Source organism: Lycium ferocissimum, chromosome 4, assembly GCF_029784015.1.
Source record: "Lycium ferocissimum isolate CSIRO_LF1 chromosome 4, AGI_CSIRO_Lferr_CH_V1, whole genome shotgun sequence".
In the NCBI taxonomy this organism is placed as follows: domain Eukaryota; kingdom Viridiplantae; phylum Streptophyta; class Magnoliopsida; order Solanales; family Solanaceae; genus Lycium; species Lycium ferocissimum.
The window spans coordinates 38,530,950-38,549,475 of record NC_081345.1 but is presented as its reverse complement, the minus strand read 5'-3'; the positions used below and the strand labels follow the sequence as shown (position 1 = coordinate 38,549,475).

At 34.9% G+C, this 18,526-nt stretch overlaps 2 protein-coding genes across 2 annotated transcripts; both read left to right on the top strand.

Annotated features, from left to right (window-relative positions):
* Positions 1-419: 419 nt before the first annotated feature.
* Positions 420-1,310, top strand: LOC132054683 (protein S40-4-like). The gene has a single exon (XM_059446656.1). The coding sequence runs from the start codon at positions 564-566 to the stop codon at positions 1,053-1,055; it is 492 nt and encodes a 163-aa protein (XP_059302639.1). The 5' UTR covers positions 420-563; the 3' UTR covers positions 1,056-1,310.
* Positions 1,311-8,557: 7,247 nt separating this feature from the next.
* LOC132052783 (uncharacterized) lies at positions 8,558-18,518 on the top strand. The gene is made up of 19 exons (XM_059444467.1): positions 8,558-8,838; positions 9,976-10,079; positions 10,568-10,654; positions 10,768-10,843; positions 10,931-11,005; positions 11,111-11,164; positions 11,732-11,791; positions 11,962-12,072; positions 12,709-12,803; positions 12,948-13,153; positions 13,401-13,498; positions 13,873-13,976; positions 14,100-14,265; positions 14,440-14,562; positions 15,175-15,257; positions 16,162-16,303; positions 16,471-16,500; positions 16,668-16,729; positions 17,326-18,518. Exons 1-19 carry the CDS (start codon positions 8,803-8,805, stop codon positions 18,146-18,148), a joined length of 2,535 nt encoding a protein of 844 aa, XP_059300450.1. The 5' UTR covers positions 8,558-8,802; the 3' UTR covers positions 18,149-18,518.
* Positions 18,519-18,526: the final 8 nt, after the last annotated feature.

Below are 18,526 nucleotides of genomic sequence, written 5' to 3'. Positions count from 1 at the left end.
AGCCTAATTTTAGGTAAAAGTTAGGCCTATTCAGGCAGAATTTTAAGGCAAACTTCTGCCTGAATAGGCCTAACTTTGCAACAAACTTCTGGCTTGCGAATTTTTTTTAATATTTGACTGATCAGGGATTAGAATCTAGAATCCATGAATTTTAGATGAAGGATAAAAATTAAAGATTTCAAATTTGAGGGACAAAAATTAAAGACGAAGGGCATTCCGCACAAAAAAATGTTGAAAATGAGGAACTGTGGATTTAAGTGGGCCCATAGAGTGGATAAATCCAAGTTATAACGTGGCATTTTCATGATTTTTCTCAAGGGGTTATAACCGTAAATCTAGATTTAAACAAAAGATGGGAAGTATAGAGGAGATTTAAAAAGAAGAATCTTATCCATTATTAAAACCTTTATAAAAGCACCTCAAAACTTCTGCATAACATCAACACATACTGATAGCGTGACAGAGAGCAACAACTTCATATTCATTTCTATACATACACGTGTCTGTATGTATACACATTAACGATTTTATTTTTGTTTGAATTTTTTCAAAGGTCTTCATCAATGGCGGCTTCAAGGAGTTATTTCGCTACCGCTAACCACCGGTTCCTATCAACCTATCCAGACGCTAAGGTGACTACTGACTCGATGTTCGAGTTCGAGGAATCAGACGTGTGGGACTCATCAGCAGATAATTCTCGTTCACCAGAGTTACGTAAGAGATATTCGAGTTCGAGGAAGCAGCAGTGTGATACGAAGAGCTATCAAAGCAGTTCCGTTGCGGCTGCATCTTTGCCGATGAACGTGCCTGATTGGTCGAAGATACTGAAGGATGAATATAAAGAGTATGGAAGGAGAGATGATAGTGATGATGAGGAGAAGGGTGATGATGTGGAAAACCGGATTATTCCGCCTCACGAGTTTTTGGCGAAGCAGTTAGAGAGGACACGTGTTGCATCGTTTTCCGTGCATGAAGGAGTTGGGCGAACTCTTAAAGGGAGAGATCTGAGTAGAGTTAGGAATGCTATATGGGAGAAAACTGGATTCCAGGATTGATCTAACACTGAGAAATTAATTGCTGTTTATTTTTTCTTGAAATTTTACATATATGTTGATCTTTTTTTGTTCACTTGGAGACGATTTACACATCTTCAAGTCCATCACTGCATTGTGATTGTAACGGTTTTTTGAAATTTTGAGAGGAAATTAATAGACAAAAAATTGTTTCTATTTTTTATCGCTGGTAGTAATACTGGTTTAGATCTTCAGTACTGTTGAGCAAATGGCAATTGAAATGTTTCTTCATCTTCAGGTTTTGAATGAATAACAGCAGAAGTGAATGCATCTCCAAACATATGGTTTACGGAGTGGACGTAGTAAACCAAAAAAAAAAAAGGTGGGTAATTTTGATATTGTCCAGTTTGCTGGTAGTTTCAGATGACAAATAATGCACCTTTTTACTCCATTGTTGTGGATAATCGAGTTTGTTCTGTATGTAGTTCAGACGTCACAATATAGATAGTAATGAACGAGTTATTAATCCAAACACAAAACAACAAAGGAAGAAGAAAATCTATAATATCAGAAGCACTTCAGCCAGTGTAAACTCCATTCCGTATACTGAAGATATTGTAAATGTTCAATTTTGTTTCAGATTAAGAAGTAGAGAGTGGATTACGGGGTTTCACGCACATTAATTCATTTTCCAGGGAGTGGGTTCACTCCCTGCTCTAACTGATACCCAAGTCATAATGCCTCAATAAGTGGCTGCACACACCCATCTTATTTGTTGGGTGTACAAATAAAGTGTCATGTTTATTGGTGAAAATATTTAGAAGCTACATAAAGTGTAGGATCTCTTAATCCTACATTTGTAATAAAAGATCGAGTGCCTACATATAAGGTGTAGGATCTTTCTTAATTGCTGCCCTTTTAAAAACCGCGCGAGACGTACAGTTTCAATGACAATATCATCACACAATGTTAAAAACATCTTTGAGATGATTTAGCCCAACATTATAGATGGAGTCAAAGCATAGCGACATGTTTTATCCAAAAGTTTATCCGAGCTGCTCCCATAGAAAACTTATAATCTTTATGGTTAAGATATTATTATACTGGATTATGTAGAAGCTCCACAGCCTGGATATGTATTTATTAGCAATAAAGAGTTCAGCTAGATATGTTTGACATATCCAGTAGTAATCTATTACCAGTAGTATTAGTAGGGCTCCCTAGAAAACTTATCCATAATCTTTATGGTTAAGATATTATTATACTGGATTATGTAGAAGCTCCACAGCCTGGATATGTATTTATTAGCAATAAAGAGTTCAGCTAGATATGGTTTGACATAATAGTAGTAATCTATTACCAGTAGTACTAGTAGGGCGTTAACACTTAATAAGTTCAATTAGTAAGGAGATAGTTAGGCTGGTTACGTTTCAGTGTCTCCATCAGTGTCAACTCAAAGTTCAAATGAAAATTGCTATATGCATTATTTGTGAATTGCACTAATGGGTCCATGCTTGTGGGTGCAACATCCAACAGGTGTGCCCTGAATTAGAAAAAATTACGTAATTCAGCACCACTACTTTAATGCCGTTTCTTTTCCACTAGCTAAGATAAGAACTGTCCTGTTAGATATTATAAGATGCTTCGATGTGTACCAATTATAAGGAGACACTAAAAAAAAAAATTGATCAGTACTTATGCGATCTCATTTTACGTGACAGATACTATCGTTTTTAATCTCAATAATACTTAAGTTTATAAAAAGGTAACATGCATCAGTGAAATCATGACACAATATTGTATGCATATACTTCGACTTTTCTCAATTAAGCAAGCACAAGCATGGTTAATTAATATTTAATTTTAACTCATTAAATCTCTTAACATGACAATTAAGTTTGTATAGCTAATTGGTGTAATCACTCAACGCGAGTAAGTTTGTACCTTTGAACACCACAATGATAGAAAAGAAAAGCTATAGACTTTTGCTTAAAAAGATTATTAAGCTTATAGTACTCAATTAACCTAATATACATTGTATTAAATATTAAAAAATTTCATACTAAATTATTTTATCAAATAATCTTGAAAAGTAAACCAAGTCTCATCAAGCAAAAAAAATGGTCTGTTTTGTAGAATAGGCGACCAAATTATCGTTTGTCACTTTGGATGTGCAAAAAATACACCGATTTGGCAAAAAAGCATAATTCCAAAACTCAAAAGAATATGGAATATCATGAAGATACTTTCCTACTGTCCTGCAATCTTTTTTGCCCTTTATCTTCCTCTTCTTTTTCTTCGGATAATACCCAAAAAAAGAAATGAGAACTCCTGGAGAAATCATGGAAAACGTTTTCTTCGTTAGCAGAATGGCCTAATTGCCCCCTAAATTTGAACCGGATTTTAAAACCAGCCCAAAACTCTAAAATATTTCTCATTGTAACACCTGTAGCTCAACAGGAAAAGAAGTACCATTAATAACTACCTCTGATCATTGATCATGCTTATGTGGAAGAAAACGTATCTAATGTTTACAAAATCATGGTAGTAATATTTAAGGATCATCGCTCACGATACTAAAATATAGTAATGGCTGCTTCTCGGTTATCAAACTTCTGCTTGGCTATTTCGATTTTGATTTTTTGAAGGACACAAAAACCAAATCAAACTAGTTCGGTTCGGTTTTTTTCGATTTCGCTTTTTGAAGTTTGCCGATTTTTCAATTTTTTTTTATATGATATTATTGTAAGCATTCCATTTACACTAATTCATATTCTCAAAAGAACAAAAGATAAAACTAACAAATTAAAATCAAATCAAACAAATGTGATACACAAGAACGTAAAAACCATAACCATAATATAGGATTACTAGGTGTTATATACATACAGTAAGAATAATTAAGAAAACACATAAATGACATACATTAATCCTAAAGACACATCCTAGTCACCTTTCTTTGTTAAGGATATTTGATTTTCTCAACTGAAGTGGAAAATTAGGGATACAAAAGCAAAAGAGAGCTTATTACAATTGGGTTTTTTTGGGGCTTAAACTTAACGGGTCCTGACTATTTTAATTTTTTTGGATAATGTATAAATTTGATTCTTCCTTTCGTTTCATCAAAGTTCAGTTCAAATTTCGGTTTCGGTTTTTGAAGGTAAACATCAAACACCGAACCAAACTAGTTCGGTTCTTTCGGTTTTGATTTCTTAAAGTTCGGTTCAGTTCGGTTCGGTTTTTCGATTTTCGGTATTTATGCCCAGCCCTAATCTAATGATGAAGGAGAAACAAGAGAATTTGGAAAAGAAAAGGTGAACTTGTAGTAGTCACTTGAGGTACCATTCTTTATGAAATCCTGATGTTTATTCTCATTTCAAATTTGAAAATTTTATTCCCTAATAAATTCTAATTTTATTGAACAGTAATTCTACAAATGAGTTCCGAAGTGAGTAGGATGTACGCAAATCTTGCTTCTATCTTTGTGAGATAAAGAGACTGTTTCATAAACTCTAATTTTATTCATTCTCTTCTATTATTGAATAATCTCCAATTTGAGTTTCTTTTTCATTTTTTTTATCCTCGTGAGCTTTTTTAATTTGGGGATGGAGAAGGAAGTTCATAAAGAAAAAAGAGAAAGAGTGACAGGATAGGGGTGGGGATTGCTTTGTAAACGATGGAGAAGTTGTGGACAATGGGATTCTCGAAACAATGGAGTATGAATGGGACAGGTGGTTGGCCTTGGACCCTCGTTTAAGGGTTCGTATCCTTTCTTGCTTTAGGGCTATGGAATAGAAAAATTCTTTGTCTCAATTATACCAAATAAATGAATAAAAGACACATATTTTAGATATAACTTTTGATCGACATCATGTGTTCTGGATACTAGAATAAGCTACGTATTATAATTAATTAATATGTATTATCAATTTATAACTCCTAATTAAAATATCTGATTTTGAGATTGATTTTATAAATGTTTGATTTGGAGTAAATATCAAATGTGTATATTTTTTTTTATATGAGCCTCCAATTTCTTCTTTTTTTCCCCTTATTGATTTTTTTTGTTTAGTAACAGTGATATTCGAGCTCTCGACTAATTAATCAAATGGTTTCTCTCTATCACCAACAAGAATACAATAATTTAATAATTACTTGCTAATCTTTTTCATAGCTTGAATAATAGTTTATCTAGATTAGGTTCATGGTTATTAGCAATTTACTTAAACTTCAAGTGAAACAATACGAATACTCGTAATCAGAGGTGGATGCAATCTTTGCTCAATGGGTTCCGAGTGAACTCAATATTTTTTTACTGGAAAGTGGAAATGTAGATAATCACCAAAATTTTACTAGATATTAGATCCCACAATTTCAAAAGTAAAATGAATTCAATTTAAGAACCTTAAAGATAGAATTCATCAGGCATAAATTTTGAATCCGCCTCCGTCCCTGAATTAGTACTCTCTCAACCTTCACATTATTTCCCTATGGCTACGAGGCGCCGAGTGTCTTTCAATTTTTATTTATCTGTTTACACTGTATAGTGTTTATGAATAAGCCTTTAGGTTAAGAAAAAAACTTTAGGTTTAAATTCTGTGCAAAATATCTTGTAATTGGAAATTAGATTAGACATAGGAATTTCGATAAAATTCAATAGCTCGGACTACATATAAAATGAGCAGAACATACAGGATTGCTTTTGGTTGTGTTAAATAAACTACTTATGCATGTATCAAGCCTGCGGCAATATTATAATAGCCACCAAGTTTCATATTAGTTGTTTCTATTTTTCACTCTTTCTGGGAAGCAACCACTGAATCAAATAACGTATCTTCGATATTCCTATAACTCAGTTGAAAATCAATTGAAGTCCTAAAAGACCAACTTTCACTACTTCTACTTAACATTATGGATGTTTTCTGTCACTGTTCACGATCTGTACTGACAATTGCTTTTCATTTTCCTTTTGAGGATAATCTTCAGGAGTCAAGACAATGTGGCTGTCATGGTTCGCCAATATGTCCGCAGTGTGATTTCATCTGTTCAAAGGGTTGCCATATCAATATCTCCATCAGGAGGGACTGAGTCGTACGTTTGGGCTTATGGTGGCAAAATCAGTTTATGTGGATAATCGGTCTAGTTATTAACTCAATTCATCTTGATCCACTAAATTCGGTCCATTTAAAAGTTGGGCTGATTTGGGCTAAGTATTCTCAAATTGACTAATCAGAAACATTGTCAGAATATTTGAATTTAAAACTTTTTCTTTTGATATGTTATGCAGTATATAACTTTAATAAAGGGAAAAAAGAGTTTTATTAATTTTGGTTGCTAATAGACAAATTGTAAGAAACAATCAAAGAAATGAAACTTGAGTGGATTGGTTTATAACCCATTATTTAGCTCATCTTAACTCACCCCATCTCAGCTCAACTATCTTTTGAGCAAGACAGGACAATTAATGATACAGATAAAAATTCAATCAGTTTTGACCTGTCTAAATTTGGCCCAAACCACCTATTTGTCACCCCTCATTGTATCACTTTCAACATAAAGAGTTGGTAAACCCTGTGGCAACAGTTGCTTTCATAAAAATGTGATCATCTCTAGACACTTTAACTCTACAGCCTGACATAGATTTTTTCACTTGTTCACCAAACTTTCTAGATACTCTTACATTAAAATGCATCACCAAAATTTAGTCGGAGCAACCGAGCACTCCGCACTCAGCACTCTGCAGGTGACATTAGTTTCTTTACTAGATAGTAGATATCGCTCTTAGATACAAATGAGTGGTTTGAATTGAATTTGGGCGGGTCAAGATGAACTGAAGCAATAACTGAATCATTGTCCAACCTTACCTAAAGTTTATATGGCTTAAGACAGATAGAATCTAGATGGGCTACACAATAAATTATAGCCCAACCCAAAACAATTTGCCAGGGTGGAAGGCGCTGTTTACATTAGTAGTCATTTTTTATCTTACACCATAGGACTAGCAGCAAAGTAACCTTTCATTTTAAGTAAGGGAATGTACCTCCCTTTCAATGGACTCTAAAATTAATTTGCAAACCTGGCCATTAATAACAAGAAAGTGACATGCATACTCTTTAAGAAAAATTATAAAATACGGCAGTTTCTTTTTGCCAGTGCGTTTGAGATCACCGACCATATCCAAACAGCCAAACTCACATTAATGGTGCGGCCAAACACTTACCACAAAAGGAACCGTTCTTCAAAAGGCAACATAGGTACCACATACTAGCAAGTAGCGTCTTTTAAATGATTGATCTGTCCATCTATATGTGCATCTGTCGTTATTGCGCGTTAGCTGATAAGTAAAAATAATAGACCACTTTATTGGTGCTTTCAATTTTAGTGTAGCCTCAGTTACTCAACTAGAAAATTAAAATAATTGACTTCTCGTCTTAAGTTTGACTTTCATCATAAGGTCTGATCAAGATGAATTTGGCGTCGATAATGAGAATAAATACGGTATGTTATATTAGTTAAATTCAGGGCAAAGAATAGATTCTATTCCATGCTCGTGTTCATGGCATCATCCGTTGCGTATGGAACTGGATATGGACGTTAATGGCATTGTGTTAAAGTGACAAAATTAGATTGCATGGATTTTGCCGTTTGGGTTTATAACAATGGTACTAATTACAAGTTGACTAAAACATTACTATACAGTGCTACAGCAAGAAGTGTTTTAATGTGACGACAAATGACTCATTTTGGATAACAGTATATGGAGTCGCATCAAATTGGCCGCTAGATGGATAAATGTCACTACAAATATTGACCATCACTATCATACTTAATTAGTTACACTTACCATTTGGTTGCTTTGGAGCTTATCCAAAATTTAAGGTTCCCAGATTAGGTGAATATGCACGAATATATAATATGGATACTTCCACTATAATGGAAATGCACGAATATGTTTTATATAAACTTTTGTGAATTTTTCAACATAATAACTTTGTCCAACTTTGTCAATTTGATATTTTCAAAATTAGTAGTAATAAACTTCGAAGTTTAAAAATTAAAGGCAATCTTTTTATTATTTAAGTTGTCTTATAGTTATTGTAATAAATTGAGAACTTATTTTAAATTAGATGGCACTACCAATAATTACATAAATATGTTCCAAATTGTACCATTATCTTCTAAATTGTTACATTTCATTTGTCAAAAAATACTAAAACATGTAGGATATGAAAATCAAAAATATTTCCATTAATTGAATTTTAACTTTTAAAACCACGTAAAACTAATGTCGTACCAACATAAATAAAGGAAAATAAGGACCCGTTAGGCCATGAGAATTTTTCACATTTTCCCTAATTTTTTTTTCACTTTATTTGAAAATTAAAGTTTAAGCATGAAAATTTCAAATACAACTTTAAGTTATATTTAAAACTTAAAAAAATCCCTAAAATCTTATTTTTCACTTTCAGTAACTTCATACAACTAAATATTATTTGTAAAAACTACATCAAACACAACTGGAGTGGGTATAATTTTTTATAGTTCGAGTTATTGTGAATTACGACCCCTCCAATTTGTAAGTTTCGAATTTTCCGCCCTCATATCATTACCCCTTGCGATTTTCAGGAATCTCATCTTTCTCTCTCTATCCCTCTTTCGATCTTTACGGCTTTAAATCTGTATCTTTTGATCTTAAAAATCCAGTGTTTTCACTGACTGTTTACACTAATTGGCTCCAAAACCCTGTAATTAATTCAGTTTAGGGGTTACAGATCTGTTTTCATCCAATATGTTTTGGAAGCTCACTAATCTTTCTTGTTCCCCGGTATGTACTCGATTTATCTACCTTTATTGTTGTATTTTAATTTTACCAACAAATTGTCCTCTCCTTGTTAGATTCAATTTCCCTTTTCCTAATTAGTGTTGGATTCGTTCAACGAGTTAATCTGGTGCAAAGTGTATTACTTGTGTTAAGGGTTGAACTTTCGTGTTCATTTATGAGTGGGAAAAATTGGTGCAAAAATTTGTAGTATATAATGAATATTGTTCACTTGGTTGTATTAAGAGTTGATTTCTTAGATGGTCATTTTTTTGTTAAAGAAAATTGTAATCAAGAAGAAAGGCGACTTTCTTAGATAATAACTGTTAGTTGAGTGACCGAGTGACCATCTGAGAAATCAACCCGTGTTTTAACCGTGTCAAACGTATGTAAATTTGAAAGCTTGCTCACTGGATTTTACTTCTCGATTTTGTTTAAGTCAGGTTTGCTCATTATATTTAATTAATTACTGCGGCCTCACTTTGTTTGATTAGTAATTTGAGTGGTGATGTATTTGTTAAGCAATATTTGATGGATGAAGTAAGTTTATTAGAAAACGCTGTGGGAGTCGTAAGGGAATGGTCACATTAAGCGAATTCAACATCATTAGTTTCAAGTCCAAACACAAAATTCAATTAAAATAAGATGATGTTTTTGTCAGTCCCTAGAACTATTTTGCTGTGTGTGTTTATTAGATAAATTTTCAATTTTCTGTTTCTTCTATTGAGAATGGACATTTATGAGGGTCTATGTCATTAATGAGGTGTTTGGATATGTAGTATTTTCAGAATTGTTAATTCTTGATTGCACTGGCAATTGTCACCTGCTCGTCAGATTCTCTCATTATGCAACTTTCCAATATGTTGATGATCTTGGAAGGCTTGCCTTTGCAGGCCACATCATTTTCATAGTCCTTTTTAGTGAATTATATGGCAGGTTGCATTATTCTCCTCAATGTTGGGCCATTTATTTTGAGGCAACATGTCTGGTCATTTTTCGTGCAGTATTTTTGTTAAATTAACTGCAATATTTATTCATTGCATTTAGCGATGAAAAAAGTGCTATTATTTCGTTGCTCTGAGGTTTGATTTTCATTCAAACTTGATGCGCTAATTGTTAAAATATATTTGCCGTGTAAGTTAGGTTGAAGCAGTGTTAGACAAGGAAAACTTCACATTGGAAGAGCTTCTTGATGAAGAAGAGATAATCCAAGAATGCAAAGCTTTGAATAGCCGCCTGATAAATTTGTAATCATCATCCCAGCTTTAGCTTATTATTATAACATCTGCAGTACTGTTGACAGTTTCAGTTTGACAATCAATTGACATATTGAGCCCGTTTGGATTGGCTTATAGCTTAAAGCTGTTTGCAGCTTATAAGCTGAAAAATAAGTTGGGGTAGTCCAACTTATTTTTTTTGGCTTATAAGCTGTTTTCAGCTTATAAGCTGCTTTAGATAAACTAAGTTAAATGGGTCCAATTATTTTTTTGAGCTTATTTTAAGCACAAAATGACTTTAAGCTGGCCAGCCAAACACTCAAAAAAAGCTGAAAACAGCTTATAAGCCAACTTATAAGCCAATCCAAACGGGCTCATTGTTTCCTGGGAAGAAATTAATATCTTAACCAAGTATTAGTTCCGTTAGTAAACCTTACCTTATCAAAAAAAAAAAAAAAAGTATTAGTTCCATTAGTAACTTCAAAGTTCGTTGACAGACTATGGTTTTGTGATTTCAGTTTGAGAGATAGAGCTCAGGTTGAGCAGTTACTGCGATACATTGTTGAAGAGCCTTCTGAGGATGCCGATAGCAATGTGAAATTTAAGTAAGTTATGACATAACTGAGCTGCAATTATCATGTCATCATTTATTAAATGTACGTGCGCATCCAATAGTTGAAAATTTGACGGTACTTCTGAATGCTGTTTCACGCTGTAGGTTTCCTTTCATCGCATGTGAGATATTCACTTGTGAAATCGATGTCATCCTTAAGACTTTAGTGGACGATGAAGAGGTACTGTATTCACAATTTGCAGTTTTATGCATAAATAATGCAGTTGCTCTGCTCTGATAATTTGGTCATTTCTCCATTGTGGTGCAGCTAATGGATTTGCTCTTTTCGTTCTTGGAGCCCGACCGTTCTCATTGTGCGTTGCTTGCTGGGTATTTTAGTAAGGTATAACTTGATTCATCCACATCCGCCGTGTATAAAAGAATTCCTTTGTCCTTTGATGTTGAAATGATATTTGGCTGAAACTTTACTTGGTTTTGATGCACACAGGTTGTGGTGTGCCTCATGTTGCGGAAGACTATTCCACTCATGAATTATGTCCAGGTTGGCCTGATAAATTCTATGAATTTGGTACTTTGTACAGACAATTGATACTTGTAGTTATCATTTTTAGCTTCTTTTTGTCTACTAATACAAAATTAAAGGAAATATTCCATATAACCAAATCCACGTTGTGCTCTCTAAGATATATTTTTTCCTGGTTAAAGACTTATATGGTAGTAGAAGGATAAGTGTTAGATTTAGATAGTGGCTAATCTTTCTTTTATATACAAATTAGTATTGGAATACGGAGGATTCATATAGCCAAAACTAACTTTGTATGGGAATTGAGGCATGCGGTGAGTTCAATGTTTGCTTAAACTATATATGGTACAACCATATGGGGCCCGTCTTGGAATAAATTTTGCTTCACGCATTTTGATTATGGGAGGTATATTAGAGACCATATCAAAGTTTTTCCGAATGCTGACATAGAAATGAAATTGATTTAATGTCTAAGGGCACAGCTTTACGACACGTAGATTCTTGGTGTTTATGCTTTTTTTTCCTCTGTCCCCCTCTAATAATCCGTATTTACATTGGTTTATTGTTTATCTTTTTTGGTTGCAGACCCATCATGATGTTTTCCGCCAGATGGTGGATTTGATTGGTATTACATCCATAATGGAGGTTTGTAGCCTGTTTTTCCATTTTACCGTCGGCCACTATCTTTTTTATTTCTGTTTCTTGATTTGAATGTATACATATATATATATATATATATATATATATATATATATATCAACTGAGAATTACTTACCGAGAAAAAACCTTTTCCTCTGATGAGATCTTTCTTATAGGTTTTGGTGCGACTTGTAGGCGCTGATATCTACCCCAATACCAAGGATGTCATGCAATGGTTGGCTGACAGCAACTTACTAGAAATGATTGTGGATAAATTGAGCCCCTCTGTAAGTCCAAAATAAATAGTGCTTTTTTGCTTTGGTTCTGGTGATATATAATATACTGCAATTGAAATTATATAGATTCTCTATGTGTTGGGCATGTGATGCATTAAGTACTTATGGTTTTCAGTCATTGTATTTTATTGTTTTTGTCTCCCTGGTTATATTATCTGTTGGCAGTGCCTTTGCTGGTGATCTACTACTGCATGATTTGCTGGTTTAAAATGCTGGTTTGTTTCTTACTGAACAGTAGACAAAGCGTGAAATGACTTCCTGGACTTGGGAGCAACAGGAGTTATAATGTGCTAACATAGTTGATAGGAATTTTCTACTGCTAAGGCGCGATATGAAATTCTGTCCAATTTCAGGATATAGGACATACTACTATAGTTGATAGGAATTACCTACTCCTGAGGCCTTTAAATCAGACACCAAATCCTCTCAATTTTAGGTTGCATGTTCCTTAAGCTACACTGTAGATTATTTGAACTGGCTTTATTTCTGACATCCTTTTCTTAATATTTGTGGATCGCAGTCCTGATGTCAGGATTGCTGAATGCAATTGAACAACCTAGTCTTCTACTGAATTGTTTCTGGCACACTTAGCTTAGAACATTTTTGACGTAGTGTTCTCTTGTCCAGAGTTCTCCAGAAGTACATGCTAATGCAGCAGAGACACTATGCACGATAACCCTAAATGCACCATCTCCTCTTGCTACTAAACTATCTAGCCCAAGGTTTGTTGGACTTCTCTTGATATTTCCCTTAACAATTGGTTTTATTCCTTCTGCTGAGGTATATTTATCATTTATTTCTACTAAGAGTTGAATATCATCTGTATTTCTACTGATTAATTTATACCTTATTTTCTTTGGGTGTAGTTTTGTTGCAAGGATATTTGGTCACGCCCTTGAAGACTCACACTCAAAATCCACCCTTCTCCATTCATTATCCGTATGCATATCTTTGCTGGATCCTAAAAGATCAATTCCATCTCCGATGATGTATTCTTACCGCTGCCAGCATGTTTATGAGTCATCTGTATGTGTCAATCCTGAGACTATCAGTGCAATGCTGCCCAAACTCGGTAACTTTCCTGTTTGAAAATGTGTACAAAAATTTGAATTGCTGCATACTTGTTTAAATGTAACCCTTTGGAAATTATATTAAAATTGTGTAAGAAGTGTAGGTAGCAAGGACGTATGAACACTGAAAGCTATCAGAGAACAGGCCACATAAGAAACATAATGCTAATATTAGTGATTGTTGCTGATGATTTTTCTGGCCGGTCTCTCATTATGAAAGTTTTAATATATATGTCATATATGACACAGGCAACTTGCTAAAGCTGTTGAACATATCATCTGATGACAAGATTCTCCCTACAACATACGGTGAACTCAGGCCGCCTCTAGGGAAACATCGGTTAAAGGTTTGCTTATTTACATCGTAGAGAAAAAGAGTTGATCGTTTTTGTATCCATACCCAATTTGATAGCAATCTCTGAGAAGGATATGCCAAGCTAGAAGCTCCATTATTATGGTTTTCCTTAATAGTTTTCAAGGATCAGCTGTTTTTATATTTTTGTTGCAAGCAGCTGTGAAGTCCGCTCGTTAGATTTGGTGGATTTTTTATCATACATTTTGCAGATACTAATCTTTGGCTAGTGGCTTAGAAAAGAGTGCTGGCATGAAATTACATGGAACACCTGTTTGCTTTCATTAGGACTGCGTCTTTGTTGGGTTGATAATCTCGGCTGATTCTTCTCCTCTTTGTATCTTAGACTGCTTTACTTCTTTATTGTAGATTGTGGAATTCATTTCTGTGCTGCTAAAAACTGGCAATGAAGTTGCAGAGAATGAATCGGTCAGCTCTGGGACAATCGAGAGAGTCCTGGATCTTTTTTTTGAGTAAGATTCTGCCTATGCTCCCGTACTCTCAAATTCGGTGCACAAAAGCCTCTGATCTTGTATTGTTCACTTTCTTACTGGTTTCTTTTTGATGTTCTAACAAGTTGGATAATTGCTATATAGGTACCCATATAACAATGCGTTGCATTATCACGTAGAGAGTATAATAAACTCATGCTTGGAAAGCAGGAACAGCATCCTTGTCGATCATCTTCTTGAAGAGTGTAATTTGCTTGGAAAAATTCTTCTAACGGATAAACAGCCCACAATTTCTGGCGGTGAAACTCAGGTTGATCTTAGCGAACTGATTTCCTTCTCTTTGATGTTTTTAGGTCTTGCAAGTTTATGTGCTCTTTTTCTTTTATAGTTGTCCCAGGAATATGAATATGTTCGATAGTAACCTCATGTTCTCATTGAAATTAAATAATTTAAAATTTTCAAGTGTGCTTTTCAATTGATGCAGCCCACTTTTCCTGCTACTGGTAAGCAAGCACCCCGAGTGGGTAACATAGGGCATCTGACACGGATTGCTAACAAACTTGTTCAGTTGGGTAGCAATGACAATCGCATTCGAGAACATCTTGAGGTGAGTGATAGGGTGATAGCTTTAGAATTTGTTACGTGTACGTTTGATGGAAGTTCAATACTGAAGATTTCTTAATCTAATTGCTAAAAGGTTCTGAAGCTTTAAATGTTAGAACTTACTATGTGTATCTAAGCACTTCTTTTTTCAAGAGAGCTTTATGATGGATGCGGACAAATAATTCTGAACATACAAATACCTACTCACCCAATGCCCCAAAGTAGAAAATTTTATAAAATTGAAGCTTGGTTTGTATCTGAGTTCTGGGGAGGATGCAGCTAAATGGATTTTTTTCTTTTTATGATTATAAAAATGGTTTGCTTAAGCATTATTTTATTTTTCATGAGTTGATATTCATTTTGTTAAACGAAAATCCACTCTTAATTTTTTATTTTATTGGCTGTATATTTTCTGGTGCTGTATGTAAAGATTGTATGCTAAATCTCATTGCTTTCCTCTCTTTGTCGCTATTGTTGGCTTTTGATTATAATTGTGTAGCTGGGGTTGGTGCAAGATGCTTTTACATAGTATTCCCTTCAATAACTATTATATGGCATATGGTTTCGTGCACAAGTTTCAGCTCTCGCTTATGCTGATGTGTTCTCTTTACTCCAGAAAAATATGGAATGGAGTGATTGGCACTCTACTGTCTTACAGGAGCGTAATACACTTGAGAATGTCTATCGATGGGCTTGTGGGTATGTTTTGTCTCTTCTGATTAACTTGAACTTTCTGTAATGTTAGATTTTAAATTCCGTAATATAAGGTACCGGTAAGTGAACTTTTGTTTGGAGGAAGCAATCACTTGGGAAACATTCCTGGCATATTTTCATAAATGTTGACATCGCCCCTAACAGAGCTAGGACATAATTGAGAAGAACAAAGTGAAGAGATGTTCAGGGTATGAGAAAACAAAGATCTTTAAAGTAAGAAACTACTTTAAAAAGTTCACGCATATTTATTGTCTTATACAATAGACATACTGTTGGGTGTCAATTGTCATAATGAGCACTCTCTCTGTACTACTTTCTTGTTCAATATTTGAATTTTCAAATAGTTGGTGGGAGAATTAAAAAATAGGACAGATAAGAAATGGGTGGCTTAAGGTTGAATATAGGGAATAAAGATGTGCTTTTGTTGGTCACAAGCTGACATGAATGTGTCCTTTGATAAGCTTCAGTACCACCTAGATGTCTTACAAAAGGAAATTTCTTAAAATCAAGAAGCAGAGCACTTTTAGAAATATACTTAAAAAGTGATTGTAAGATCAGCTTATGTTTTCTCACCTCCTCTGACCTCTCCCAGTCCTCCTCAGTTCCTGCAGCAAGTACAACAACTACGCCTCAATCCCAAGCTCGCTGGGGTTGGCTGTCTGAATCGTTAATATCATAAATGCTCTGTTTGGGTCCATAATATTTCACAATACTCCATACTTGAAGATTATATAACTCCAGGGGTTCGCTACTATATTAACGGTTATATTTCTAATATAATAAGACTCTTCTAGTAAGCACTAGTCTTCTAGTTTGTATCACCTATATGGGTTTTCGACTTCTAGTTGGAATATATTCATAATGAACTTCCTTATTTGTGTATAAGCAGCCGGCCAACTGCATTGCTAGATAGGACAAGAGACAGCGACGAGGAAGATTTTCATAACAGAGATTATGATGTAGCAGCTTTAGCAAACAATCTGAGCCAAGCATTCCAGTACACCATATATGATAATAATGGCGCTGAAGAGGTAACCGTTGTATCTCATACCTTCTAGTCATGCTCACTTTTCCCAGCATTTTCTTTTCTTGTTGCGGAAAAGAAGTTTGAGGGTTGGGTGTAGGTAGAGGAGGGCGAAATTAGGATTGAATTTTAGTCTAGCTTGATTCATTCCTGGTTTTTCTTGCATTTTTACAGGGTCATGGAGCTCTTGATCGAGATGATGAGGTAATAATGTTTTCCTCATGTTAACTTGTCTTCCTTTTAGATATGAAATGGAATAGTTAGAAAAATACACAGTGAATTGGCGACGGTCTTGTGTGAGATTCACTTACCTATTTTTCAGCATCATATGCCTTAGTGTTCATCACAATGTTACATTTATGCCACTGTAGGATGTATACCTTGATGAAGAGTCTGCTGAAGTTGTCCTGAGGTTGGGAGATGACCAAGGGAGGTGAGTTCTAGCTGTCTTTTCTGAAGGAAACTTGTGTGAAGGAAGGACTCACTTGAGCATATCTACTTTCAGTTATGTTGATATATGTACTAAATTAACCATAGCAAAGGAAAATCTAAAAGATTAGGTGTGTTTTTATGTGTTAAAAGTAGGGTAGCTGAGAGAAAACATGTGTTTTCTAATAATTGTTTGACCGTAGGAGTGCATGCTGTTGTATTTCTGTGGCATCTTTTTTTTTTTGGTGCTAAATAATTTTTTTTTTGAGAAAGGTAACAATAATGTAACCCCATGATGCAAGTAAGTCCCAAATAACTCGATATTTATTACTTCTAGAGGATGGGAGGACCATACATCTTTTACTCGGCGTCAGATGTATATGAGCCACATACGAATACTGAATAATGTGTTTTAAACGACGTAAACTAGTATATGGTCTTATGTTGAATATGTTGTATATTGAAGATGAGCAATGTCAATGTGGTAATTGTAGGCTAGAAAGTTATTATCATCTGTCAGTTTCTTGGCATCTGGTATTATCTGGACCTCTTATCTTGTGCAACAGTTCTTTTTCTTAAAATTTTAACAACCTTTTGCAGCAATTTGTTCACAAATTCGGATTGGTTTGCTTTCCGAGATGATAGAACTGGAGATGATCCCAAGAGCACCTCACCTACTGAAGTGATGGAAGAGATTAACCTTGATGGAACAACAAATAGTGGTAACAGCAATAGCGATGATGAGGTGGTAGTTGGAGAGCAGGATGAATTGGCTGAGAGAAAAAGTTCTACAGATGGAGCGCCCAGTTCTAGTTCAAATGCCTTAAATGGATTTGGTGGAGCCAATACTGCTAATGGCGGAGCCTTCTATCAACAAAAAGAGAAAGCAGGTGTGTCAGGTGACGGTTTATTCCAATTTGAGACGTCAGACAATGATAACCCGTTTTTAGACAGGCCTATACCTGAATGGGTTGCATGGGGAAATGGCTCAGTTGGTGGATCCGTGAATCCTTTTGAAGATAATGGTGACTGTAGTGGCAATCTTGAAATTTCAGGGGAGGCTGCAACTCCCTCGATTAGTTCCACTTCTTTTAGTGGTGGAGAGTATATTCCAAATGGCGTATCTACATCTCCGGATTCAGGCAAAAGTTCATCTGGATCTGATTCTAGTCAGAAAGCAGCCGCTCTGCCTTCTTTGTTTGAAGAGGATGTTGAATTTGTTGGCGTGGAATTAGAGGGTACTGAGAAAGCAATGGAACATGCACTTAAGGAGGGGACTGTTGGGGAAGCAGCTCCATTGAAAAGGAGCGTAGCTCCTAAGATGTCAGAAAAGGATAGTACAGATGAGAGCGGGTCAGGAGTGAAAGAGTTCAATGATGCAAACTATTGGAGAGTCGACCAAGAAGTTGCAGTACTGGAATAACTGTGGAATTGAGGTGATCTTTATCCGAATTGAGTGAAAGAATTCAATGATGCGACCTATTGGGGAGTCGTACTGGAATAACTGTGGAACTCATTTGATCTTATCTGAATCTGGAATTCAGAGCTGATGGGCAGGAGGATGCCCGTTTTCAGTTTGGTGAGGTTATACAGATGTGTACAGTGTACTTTGTGTTTCAATTGGGATCAAACAATAGGATAACATATTGGTTGTTACTGATTAATTATTGTTAGTCTGTCAAGGTTTGCTTTTCATTAGAGAAAATTTTGGTTTCTCAATTCTTGGAGTCTTCTAGTTGTATGGATTCTGGAGTAATTTCGATTATCAGTAATTATCCTAATACTTTTCTTCACTAACTAT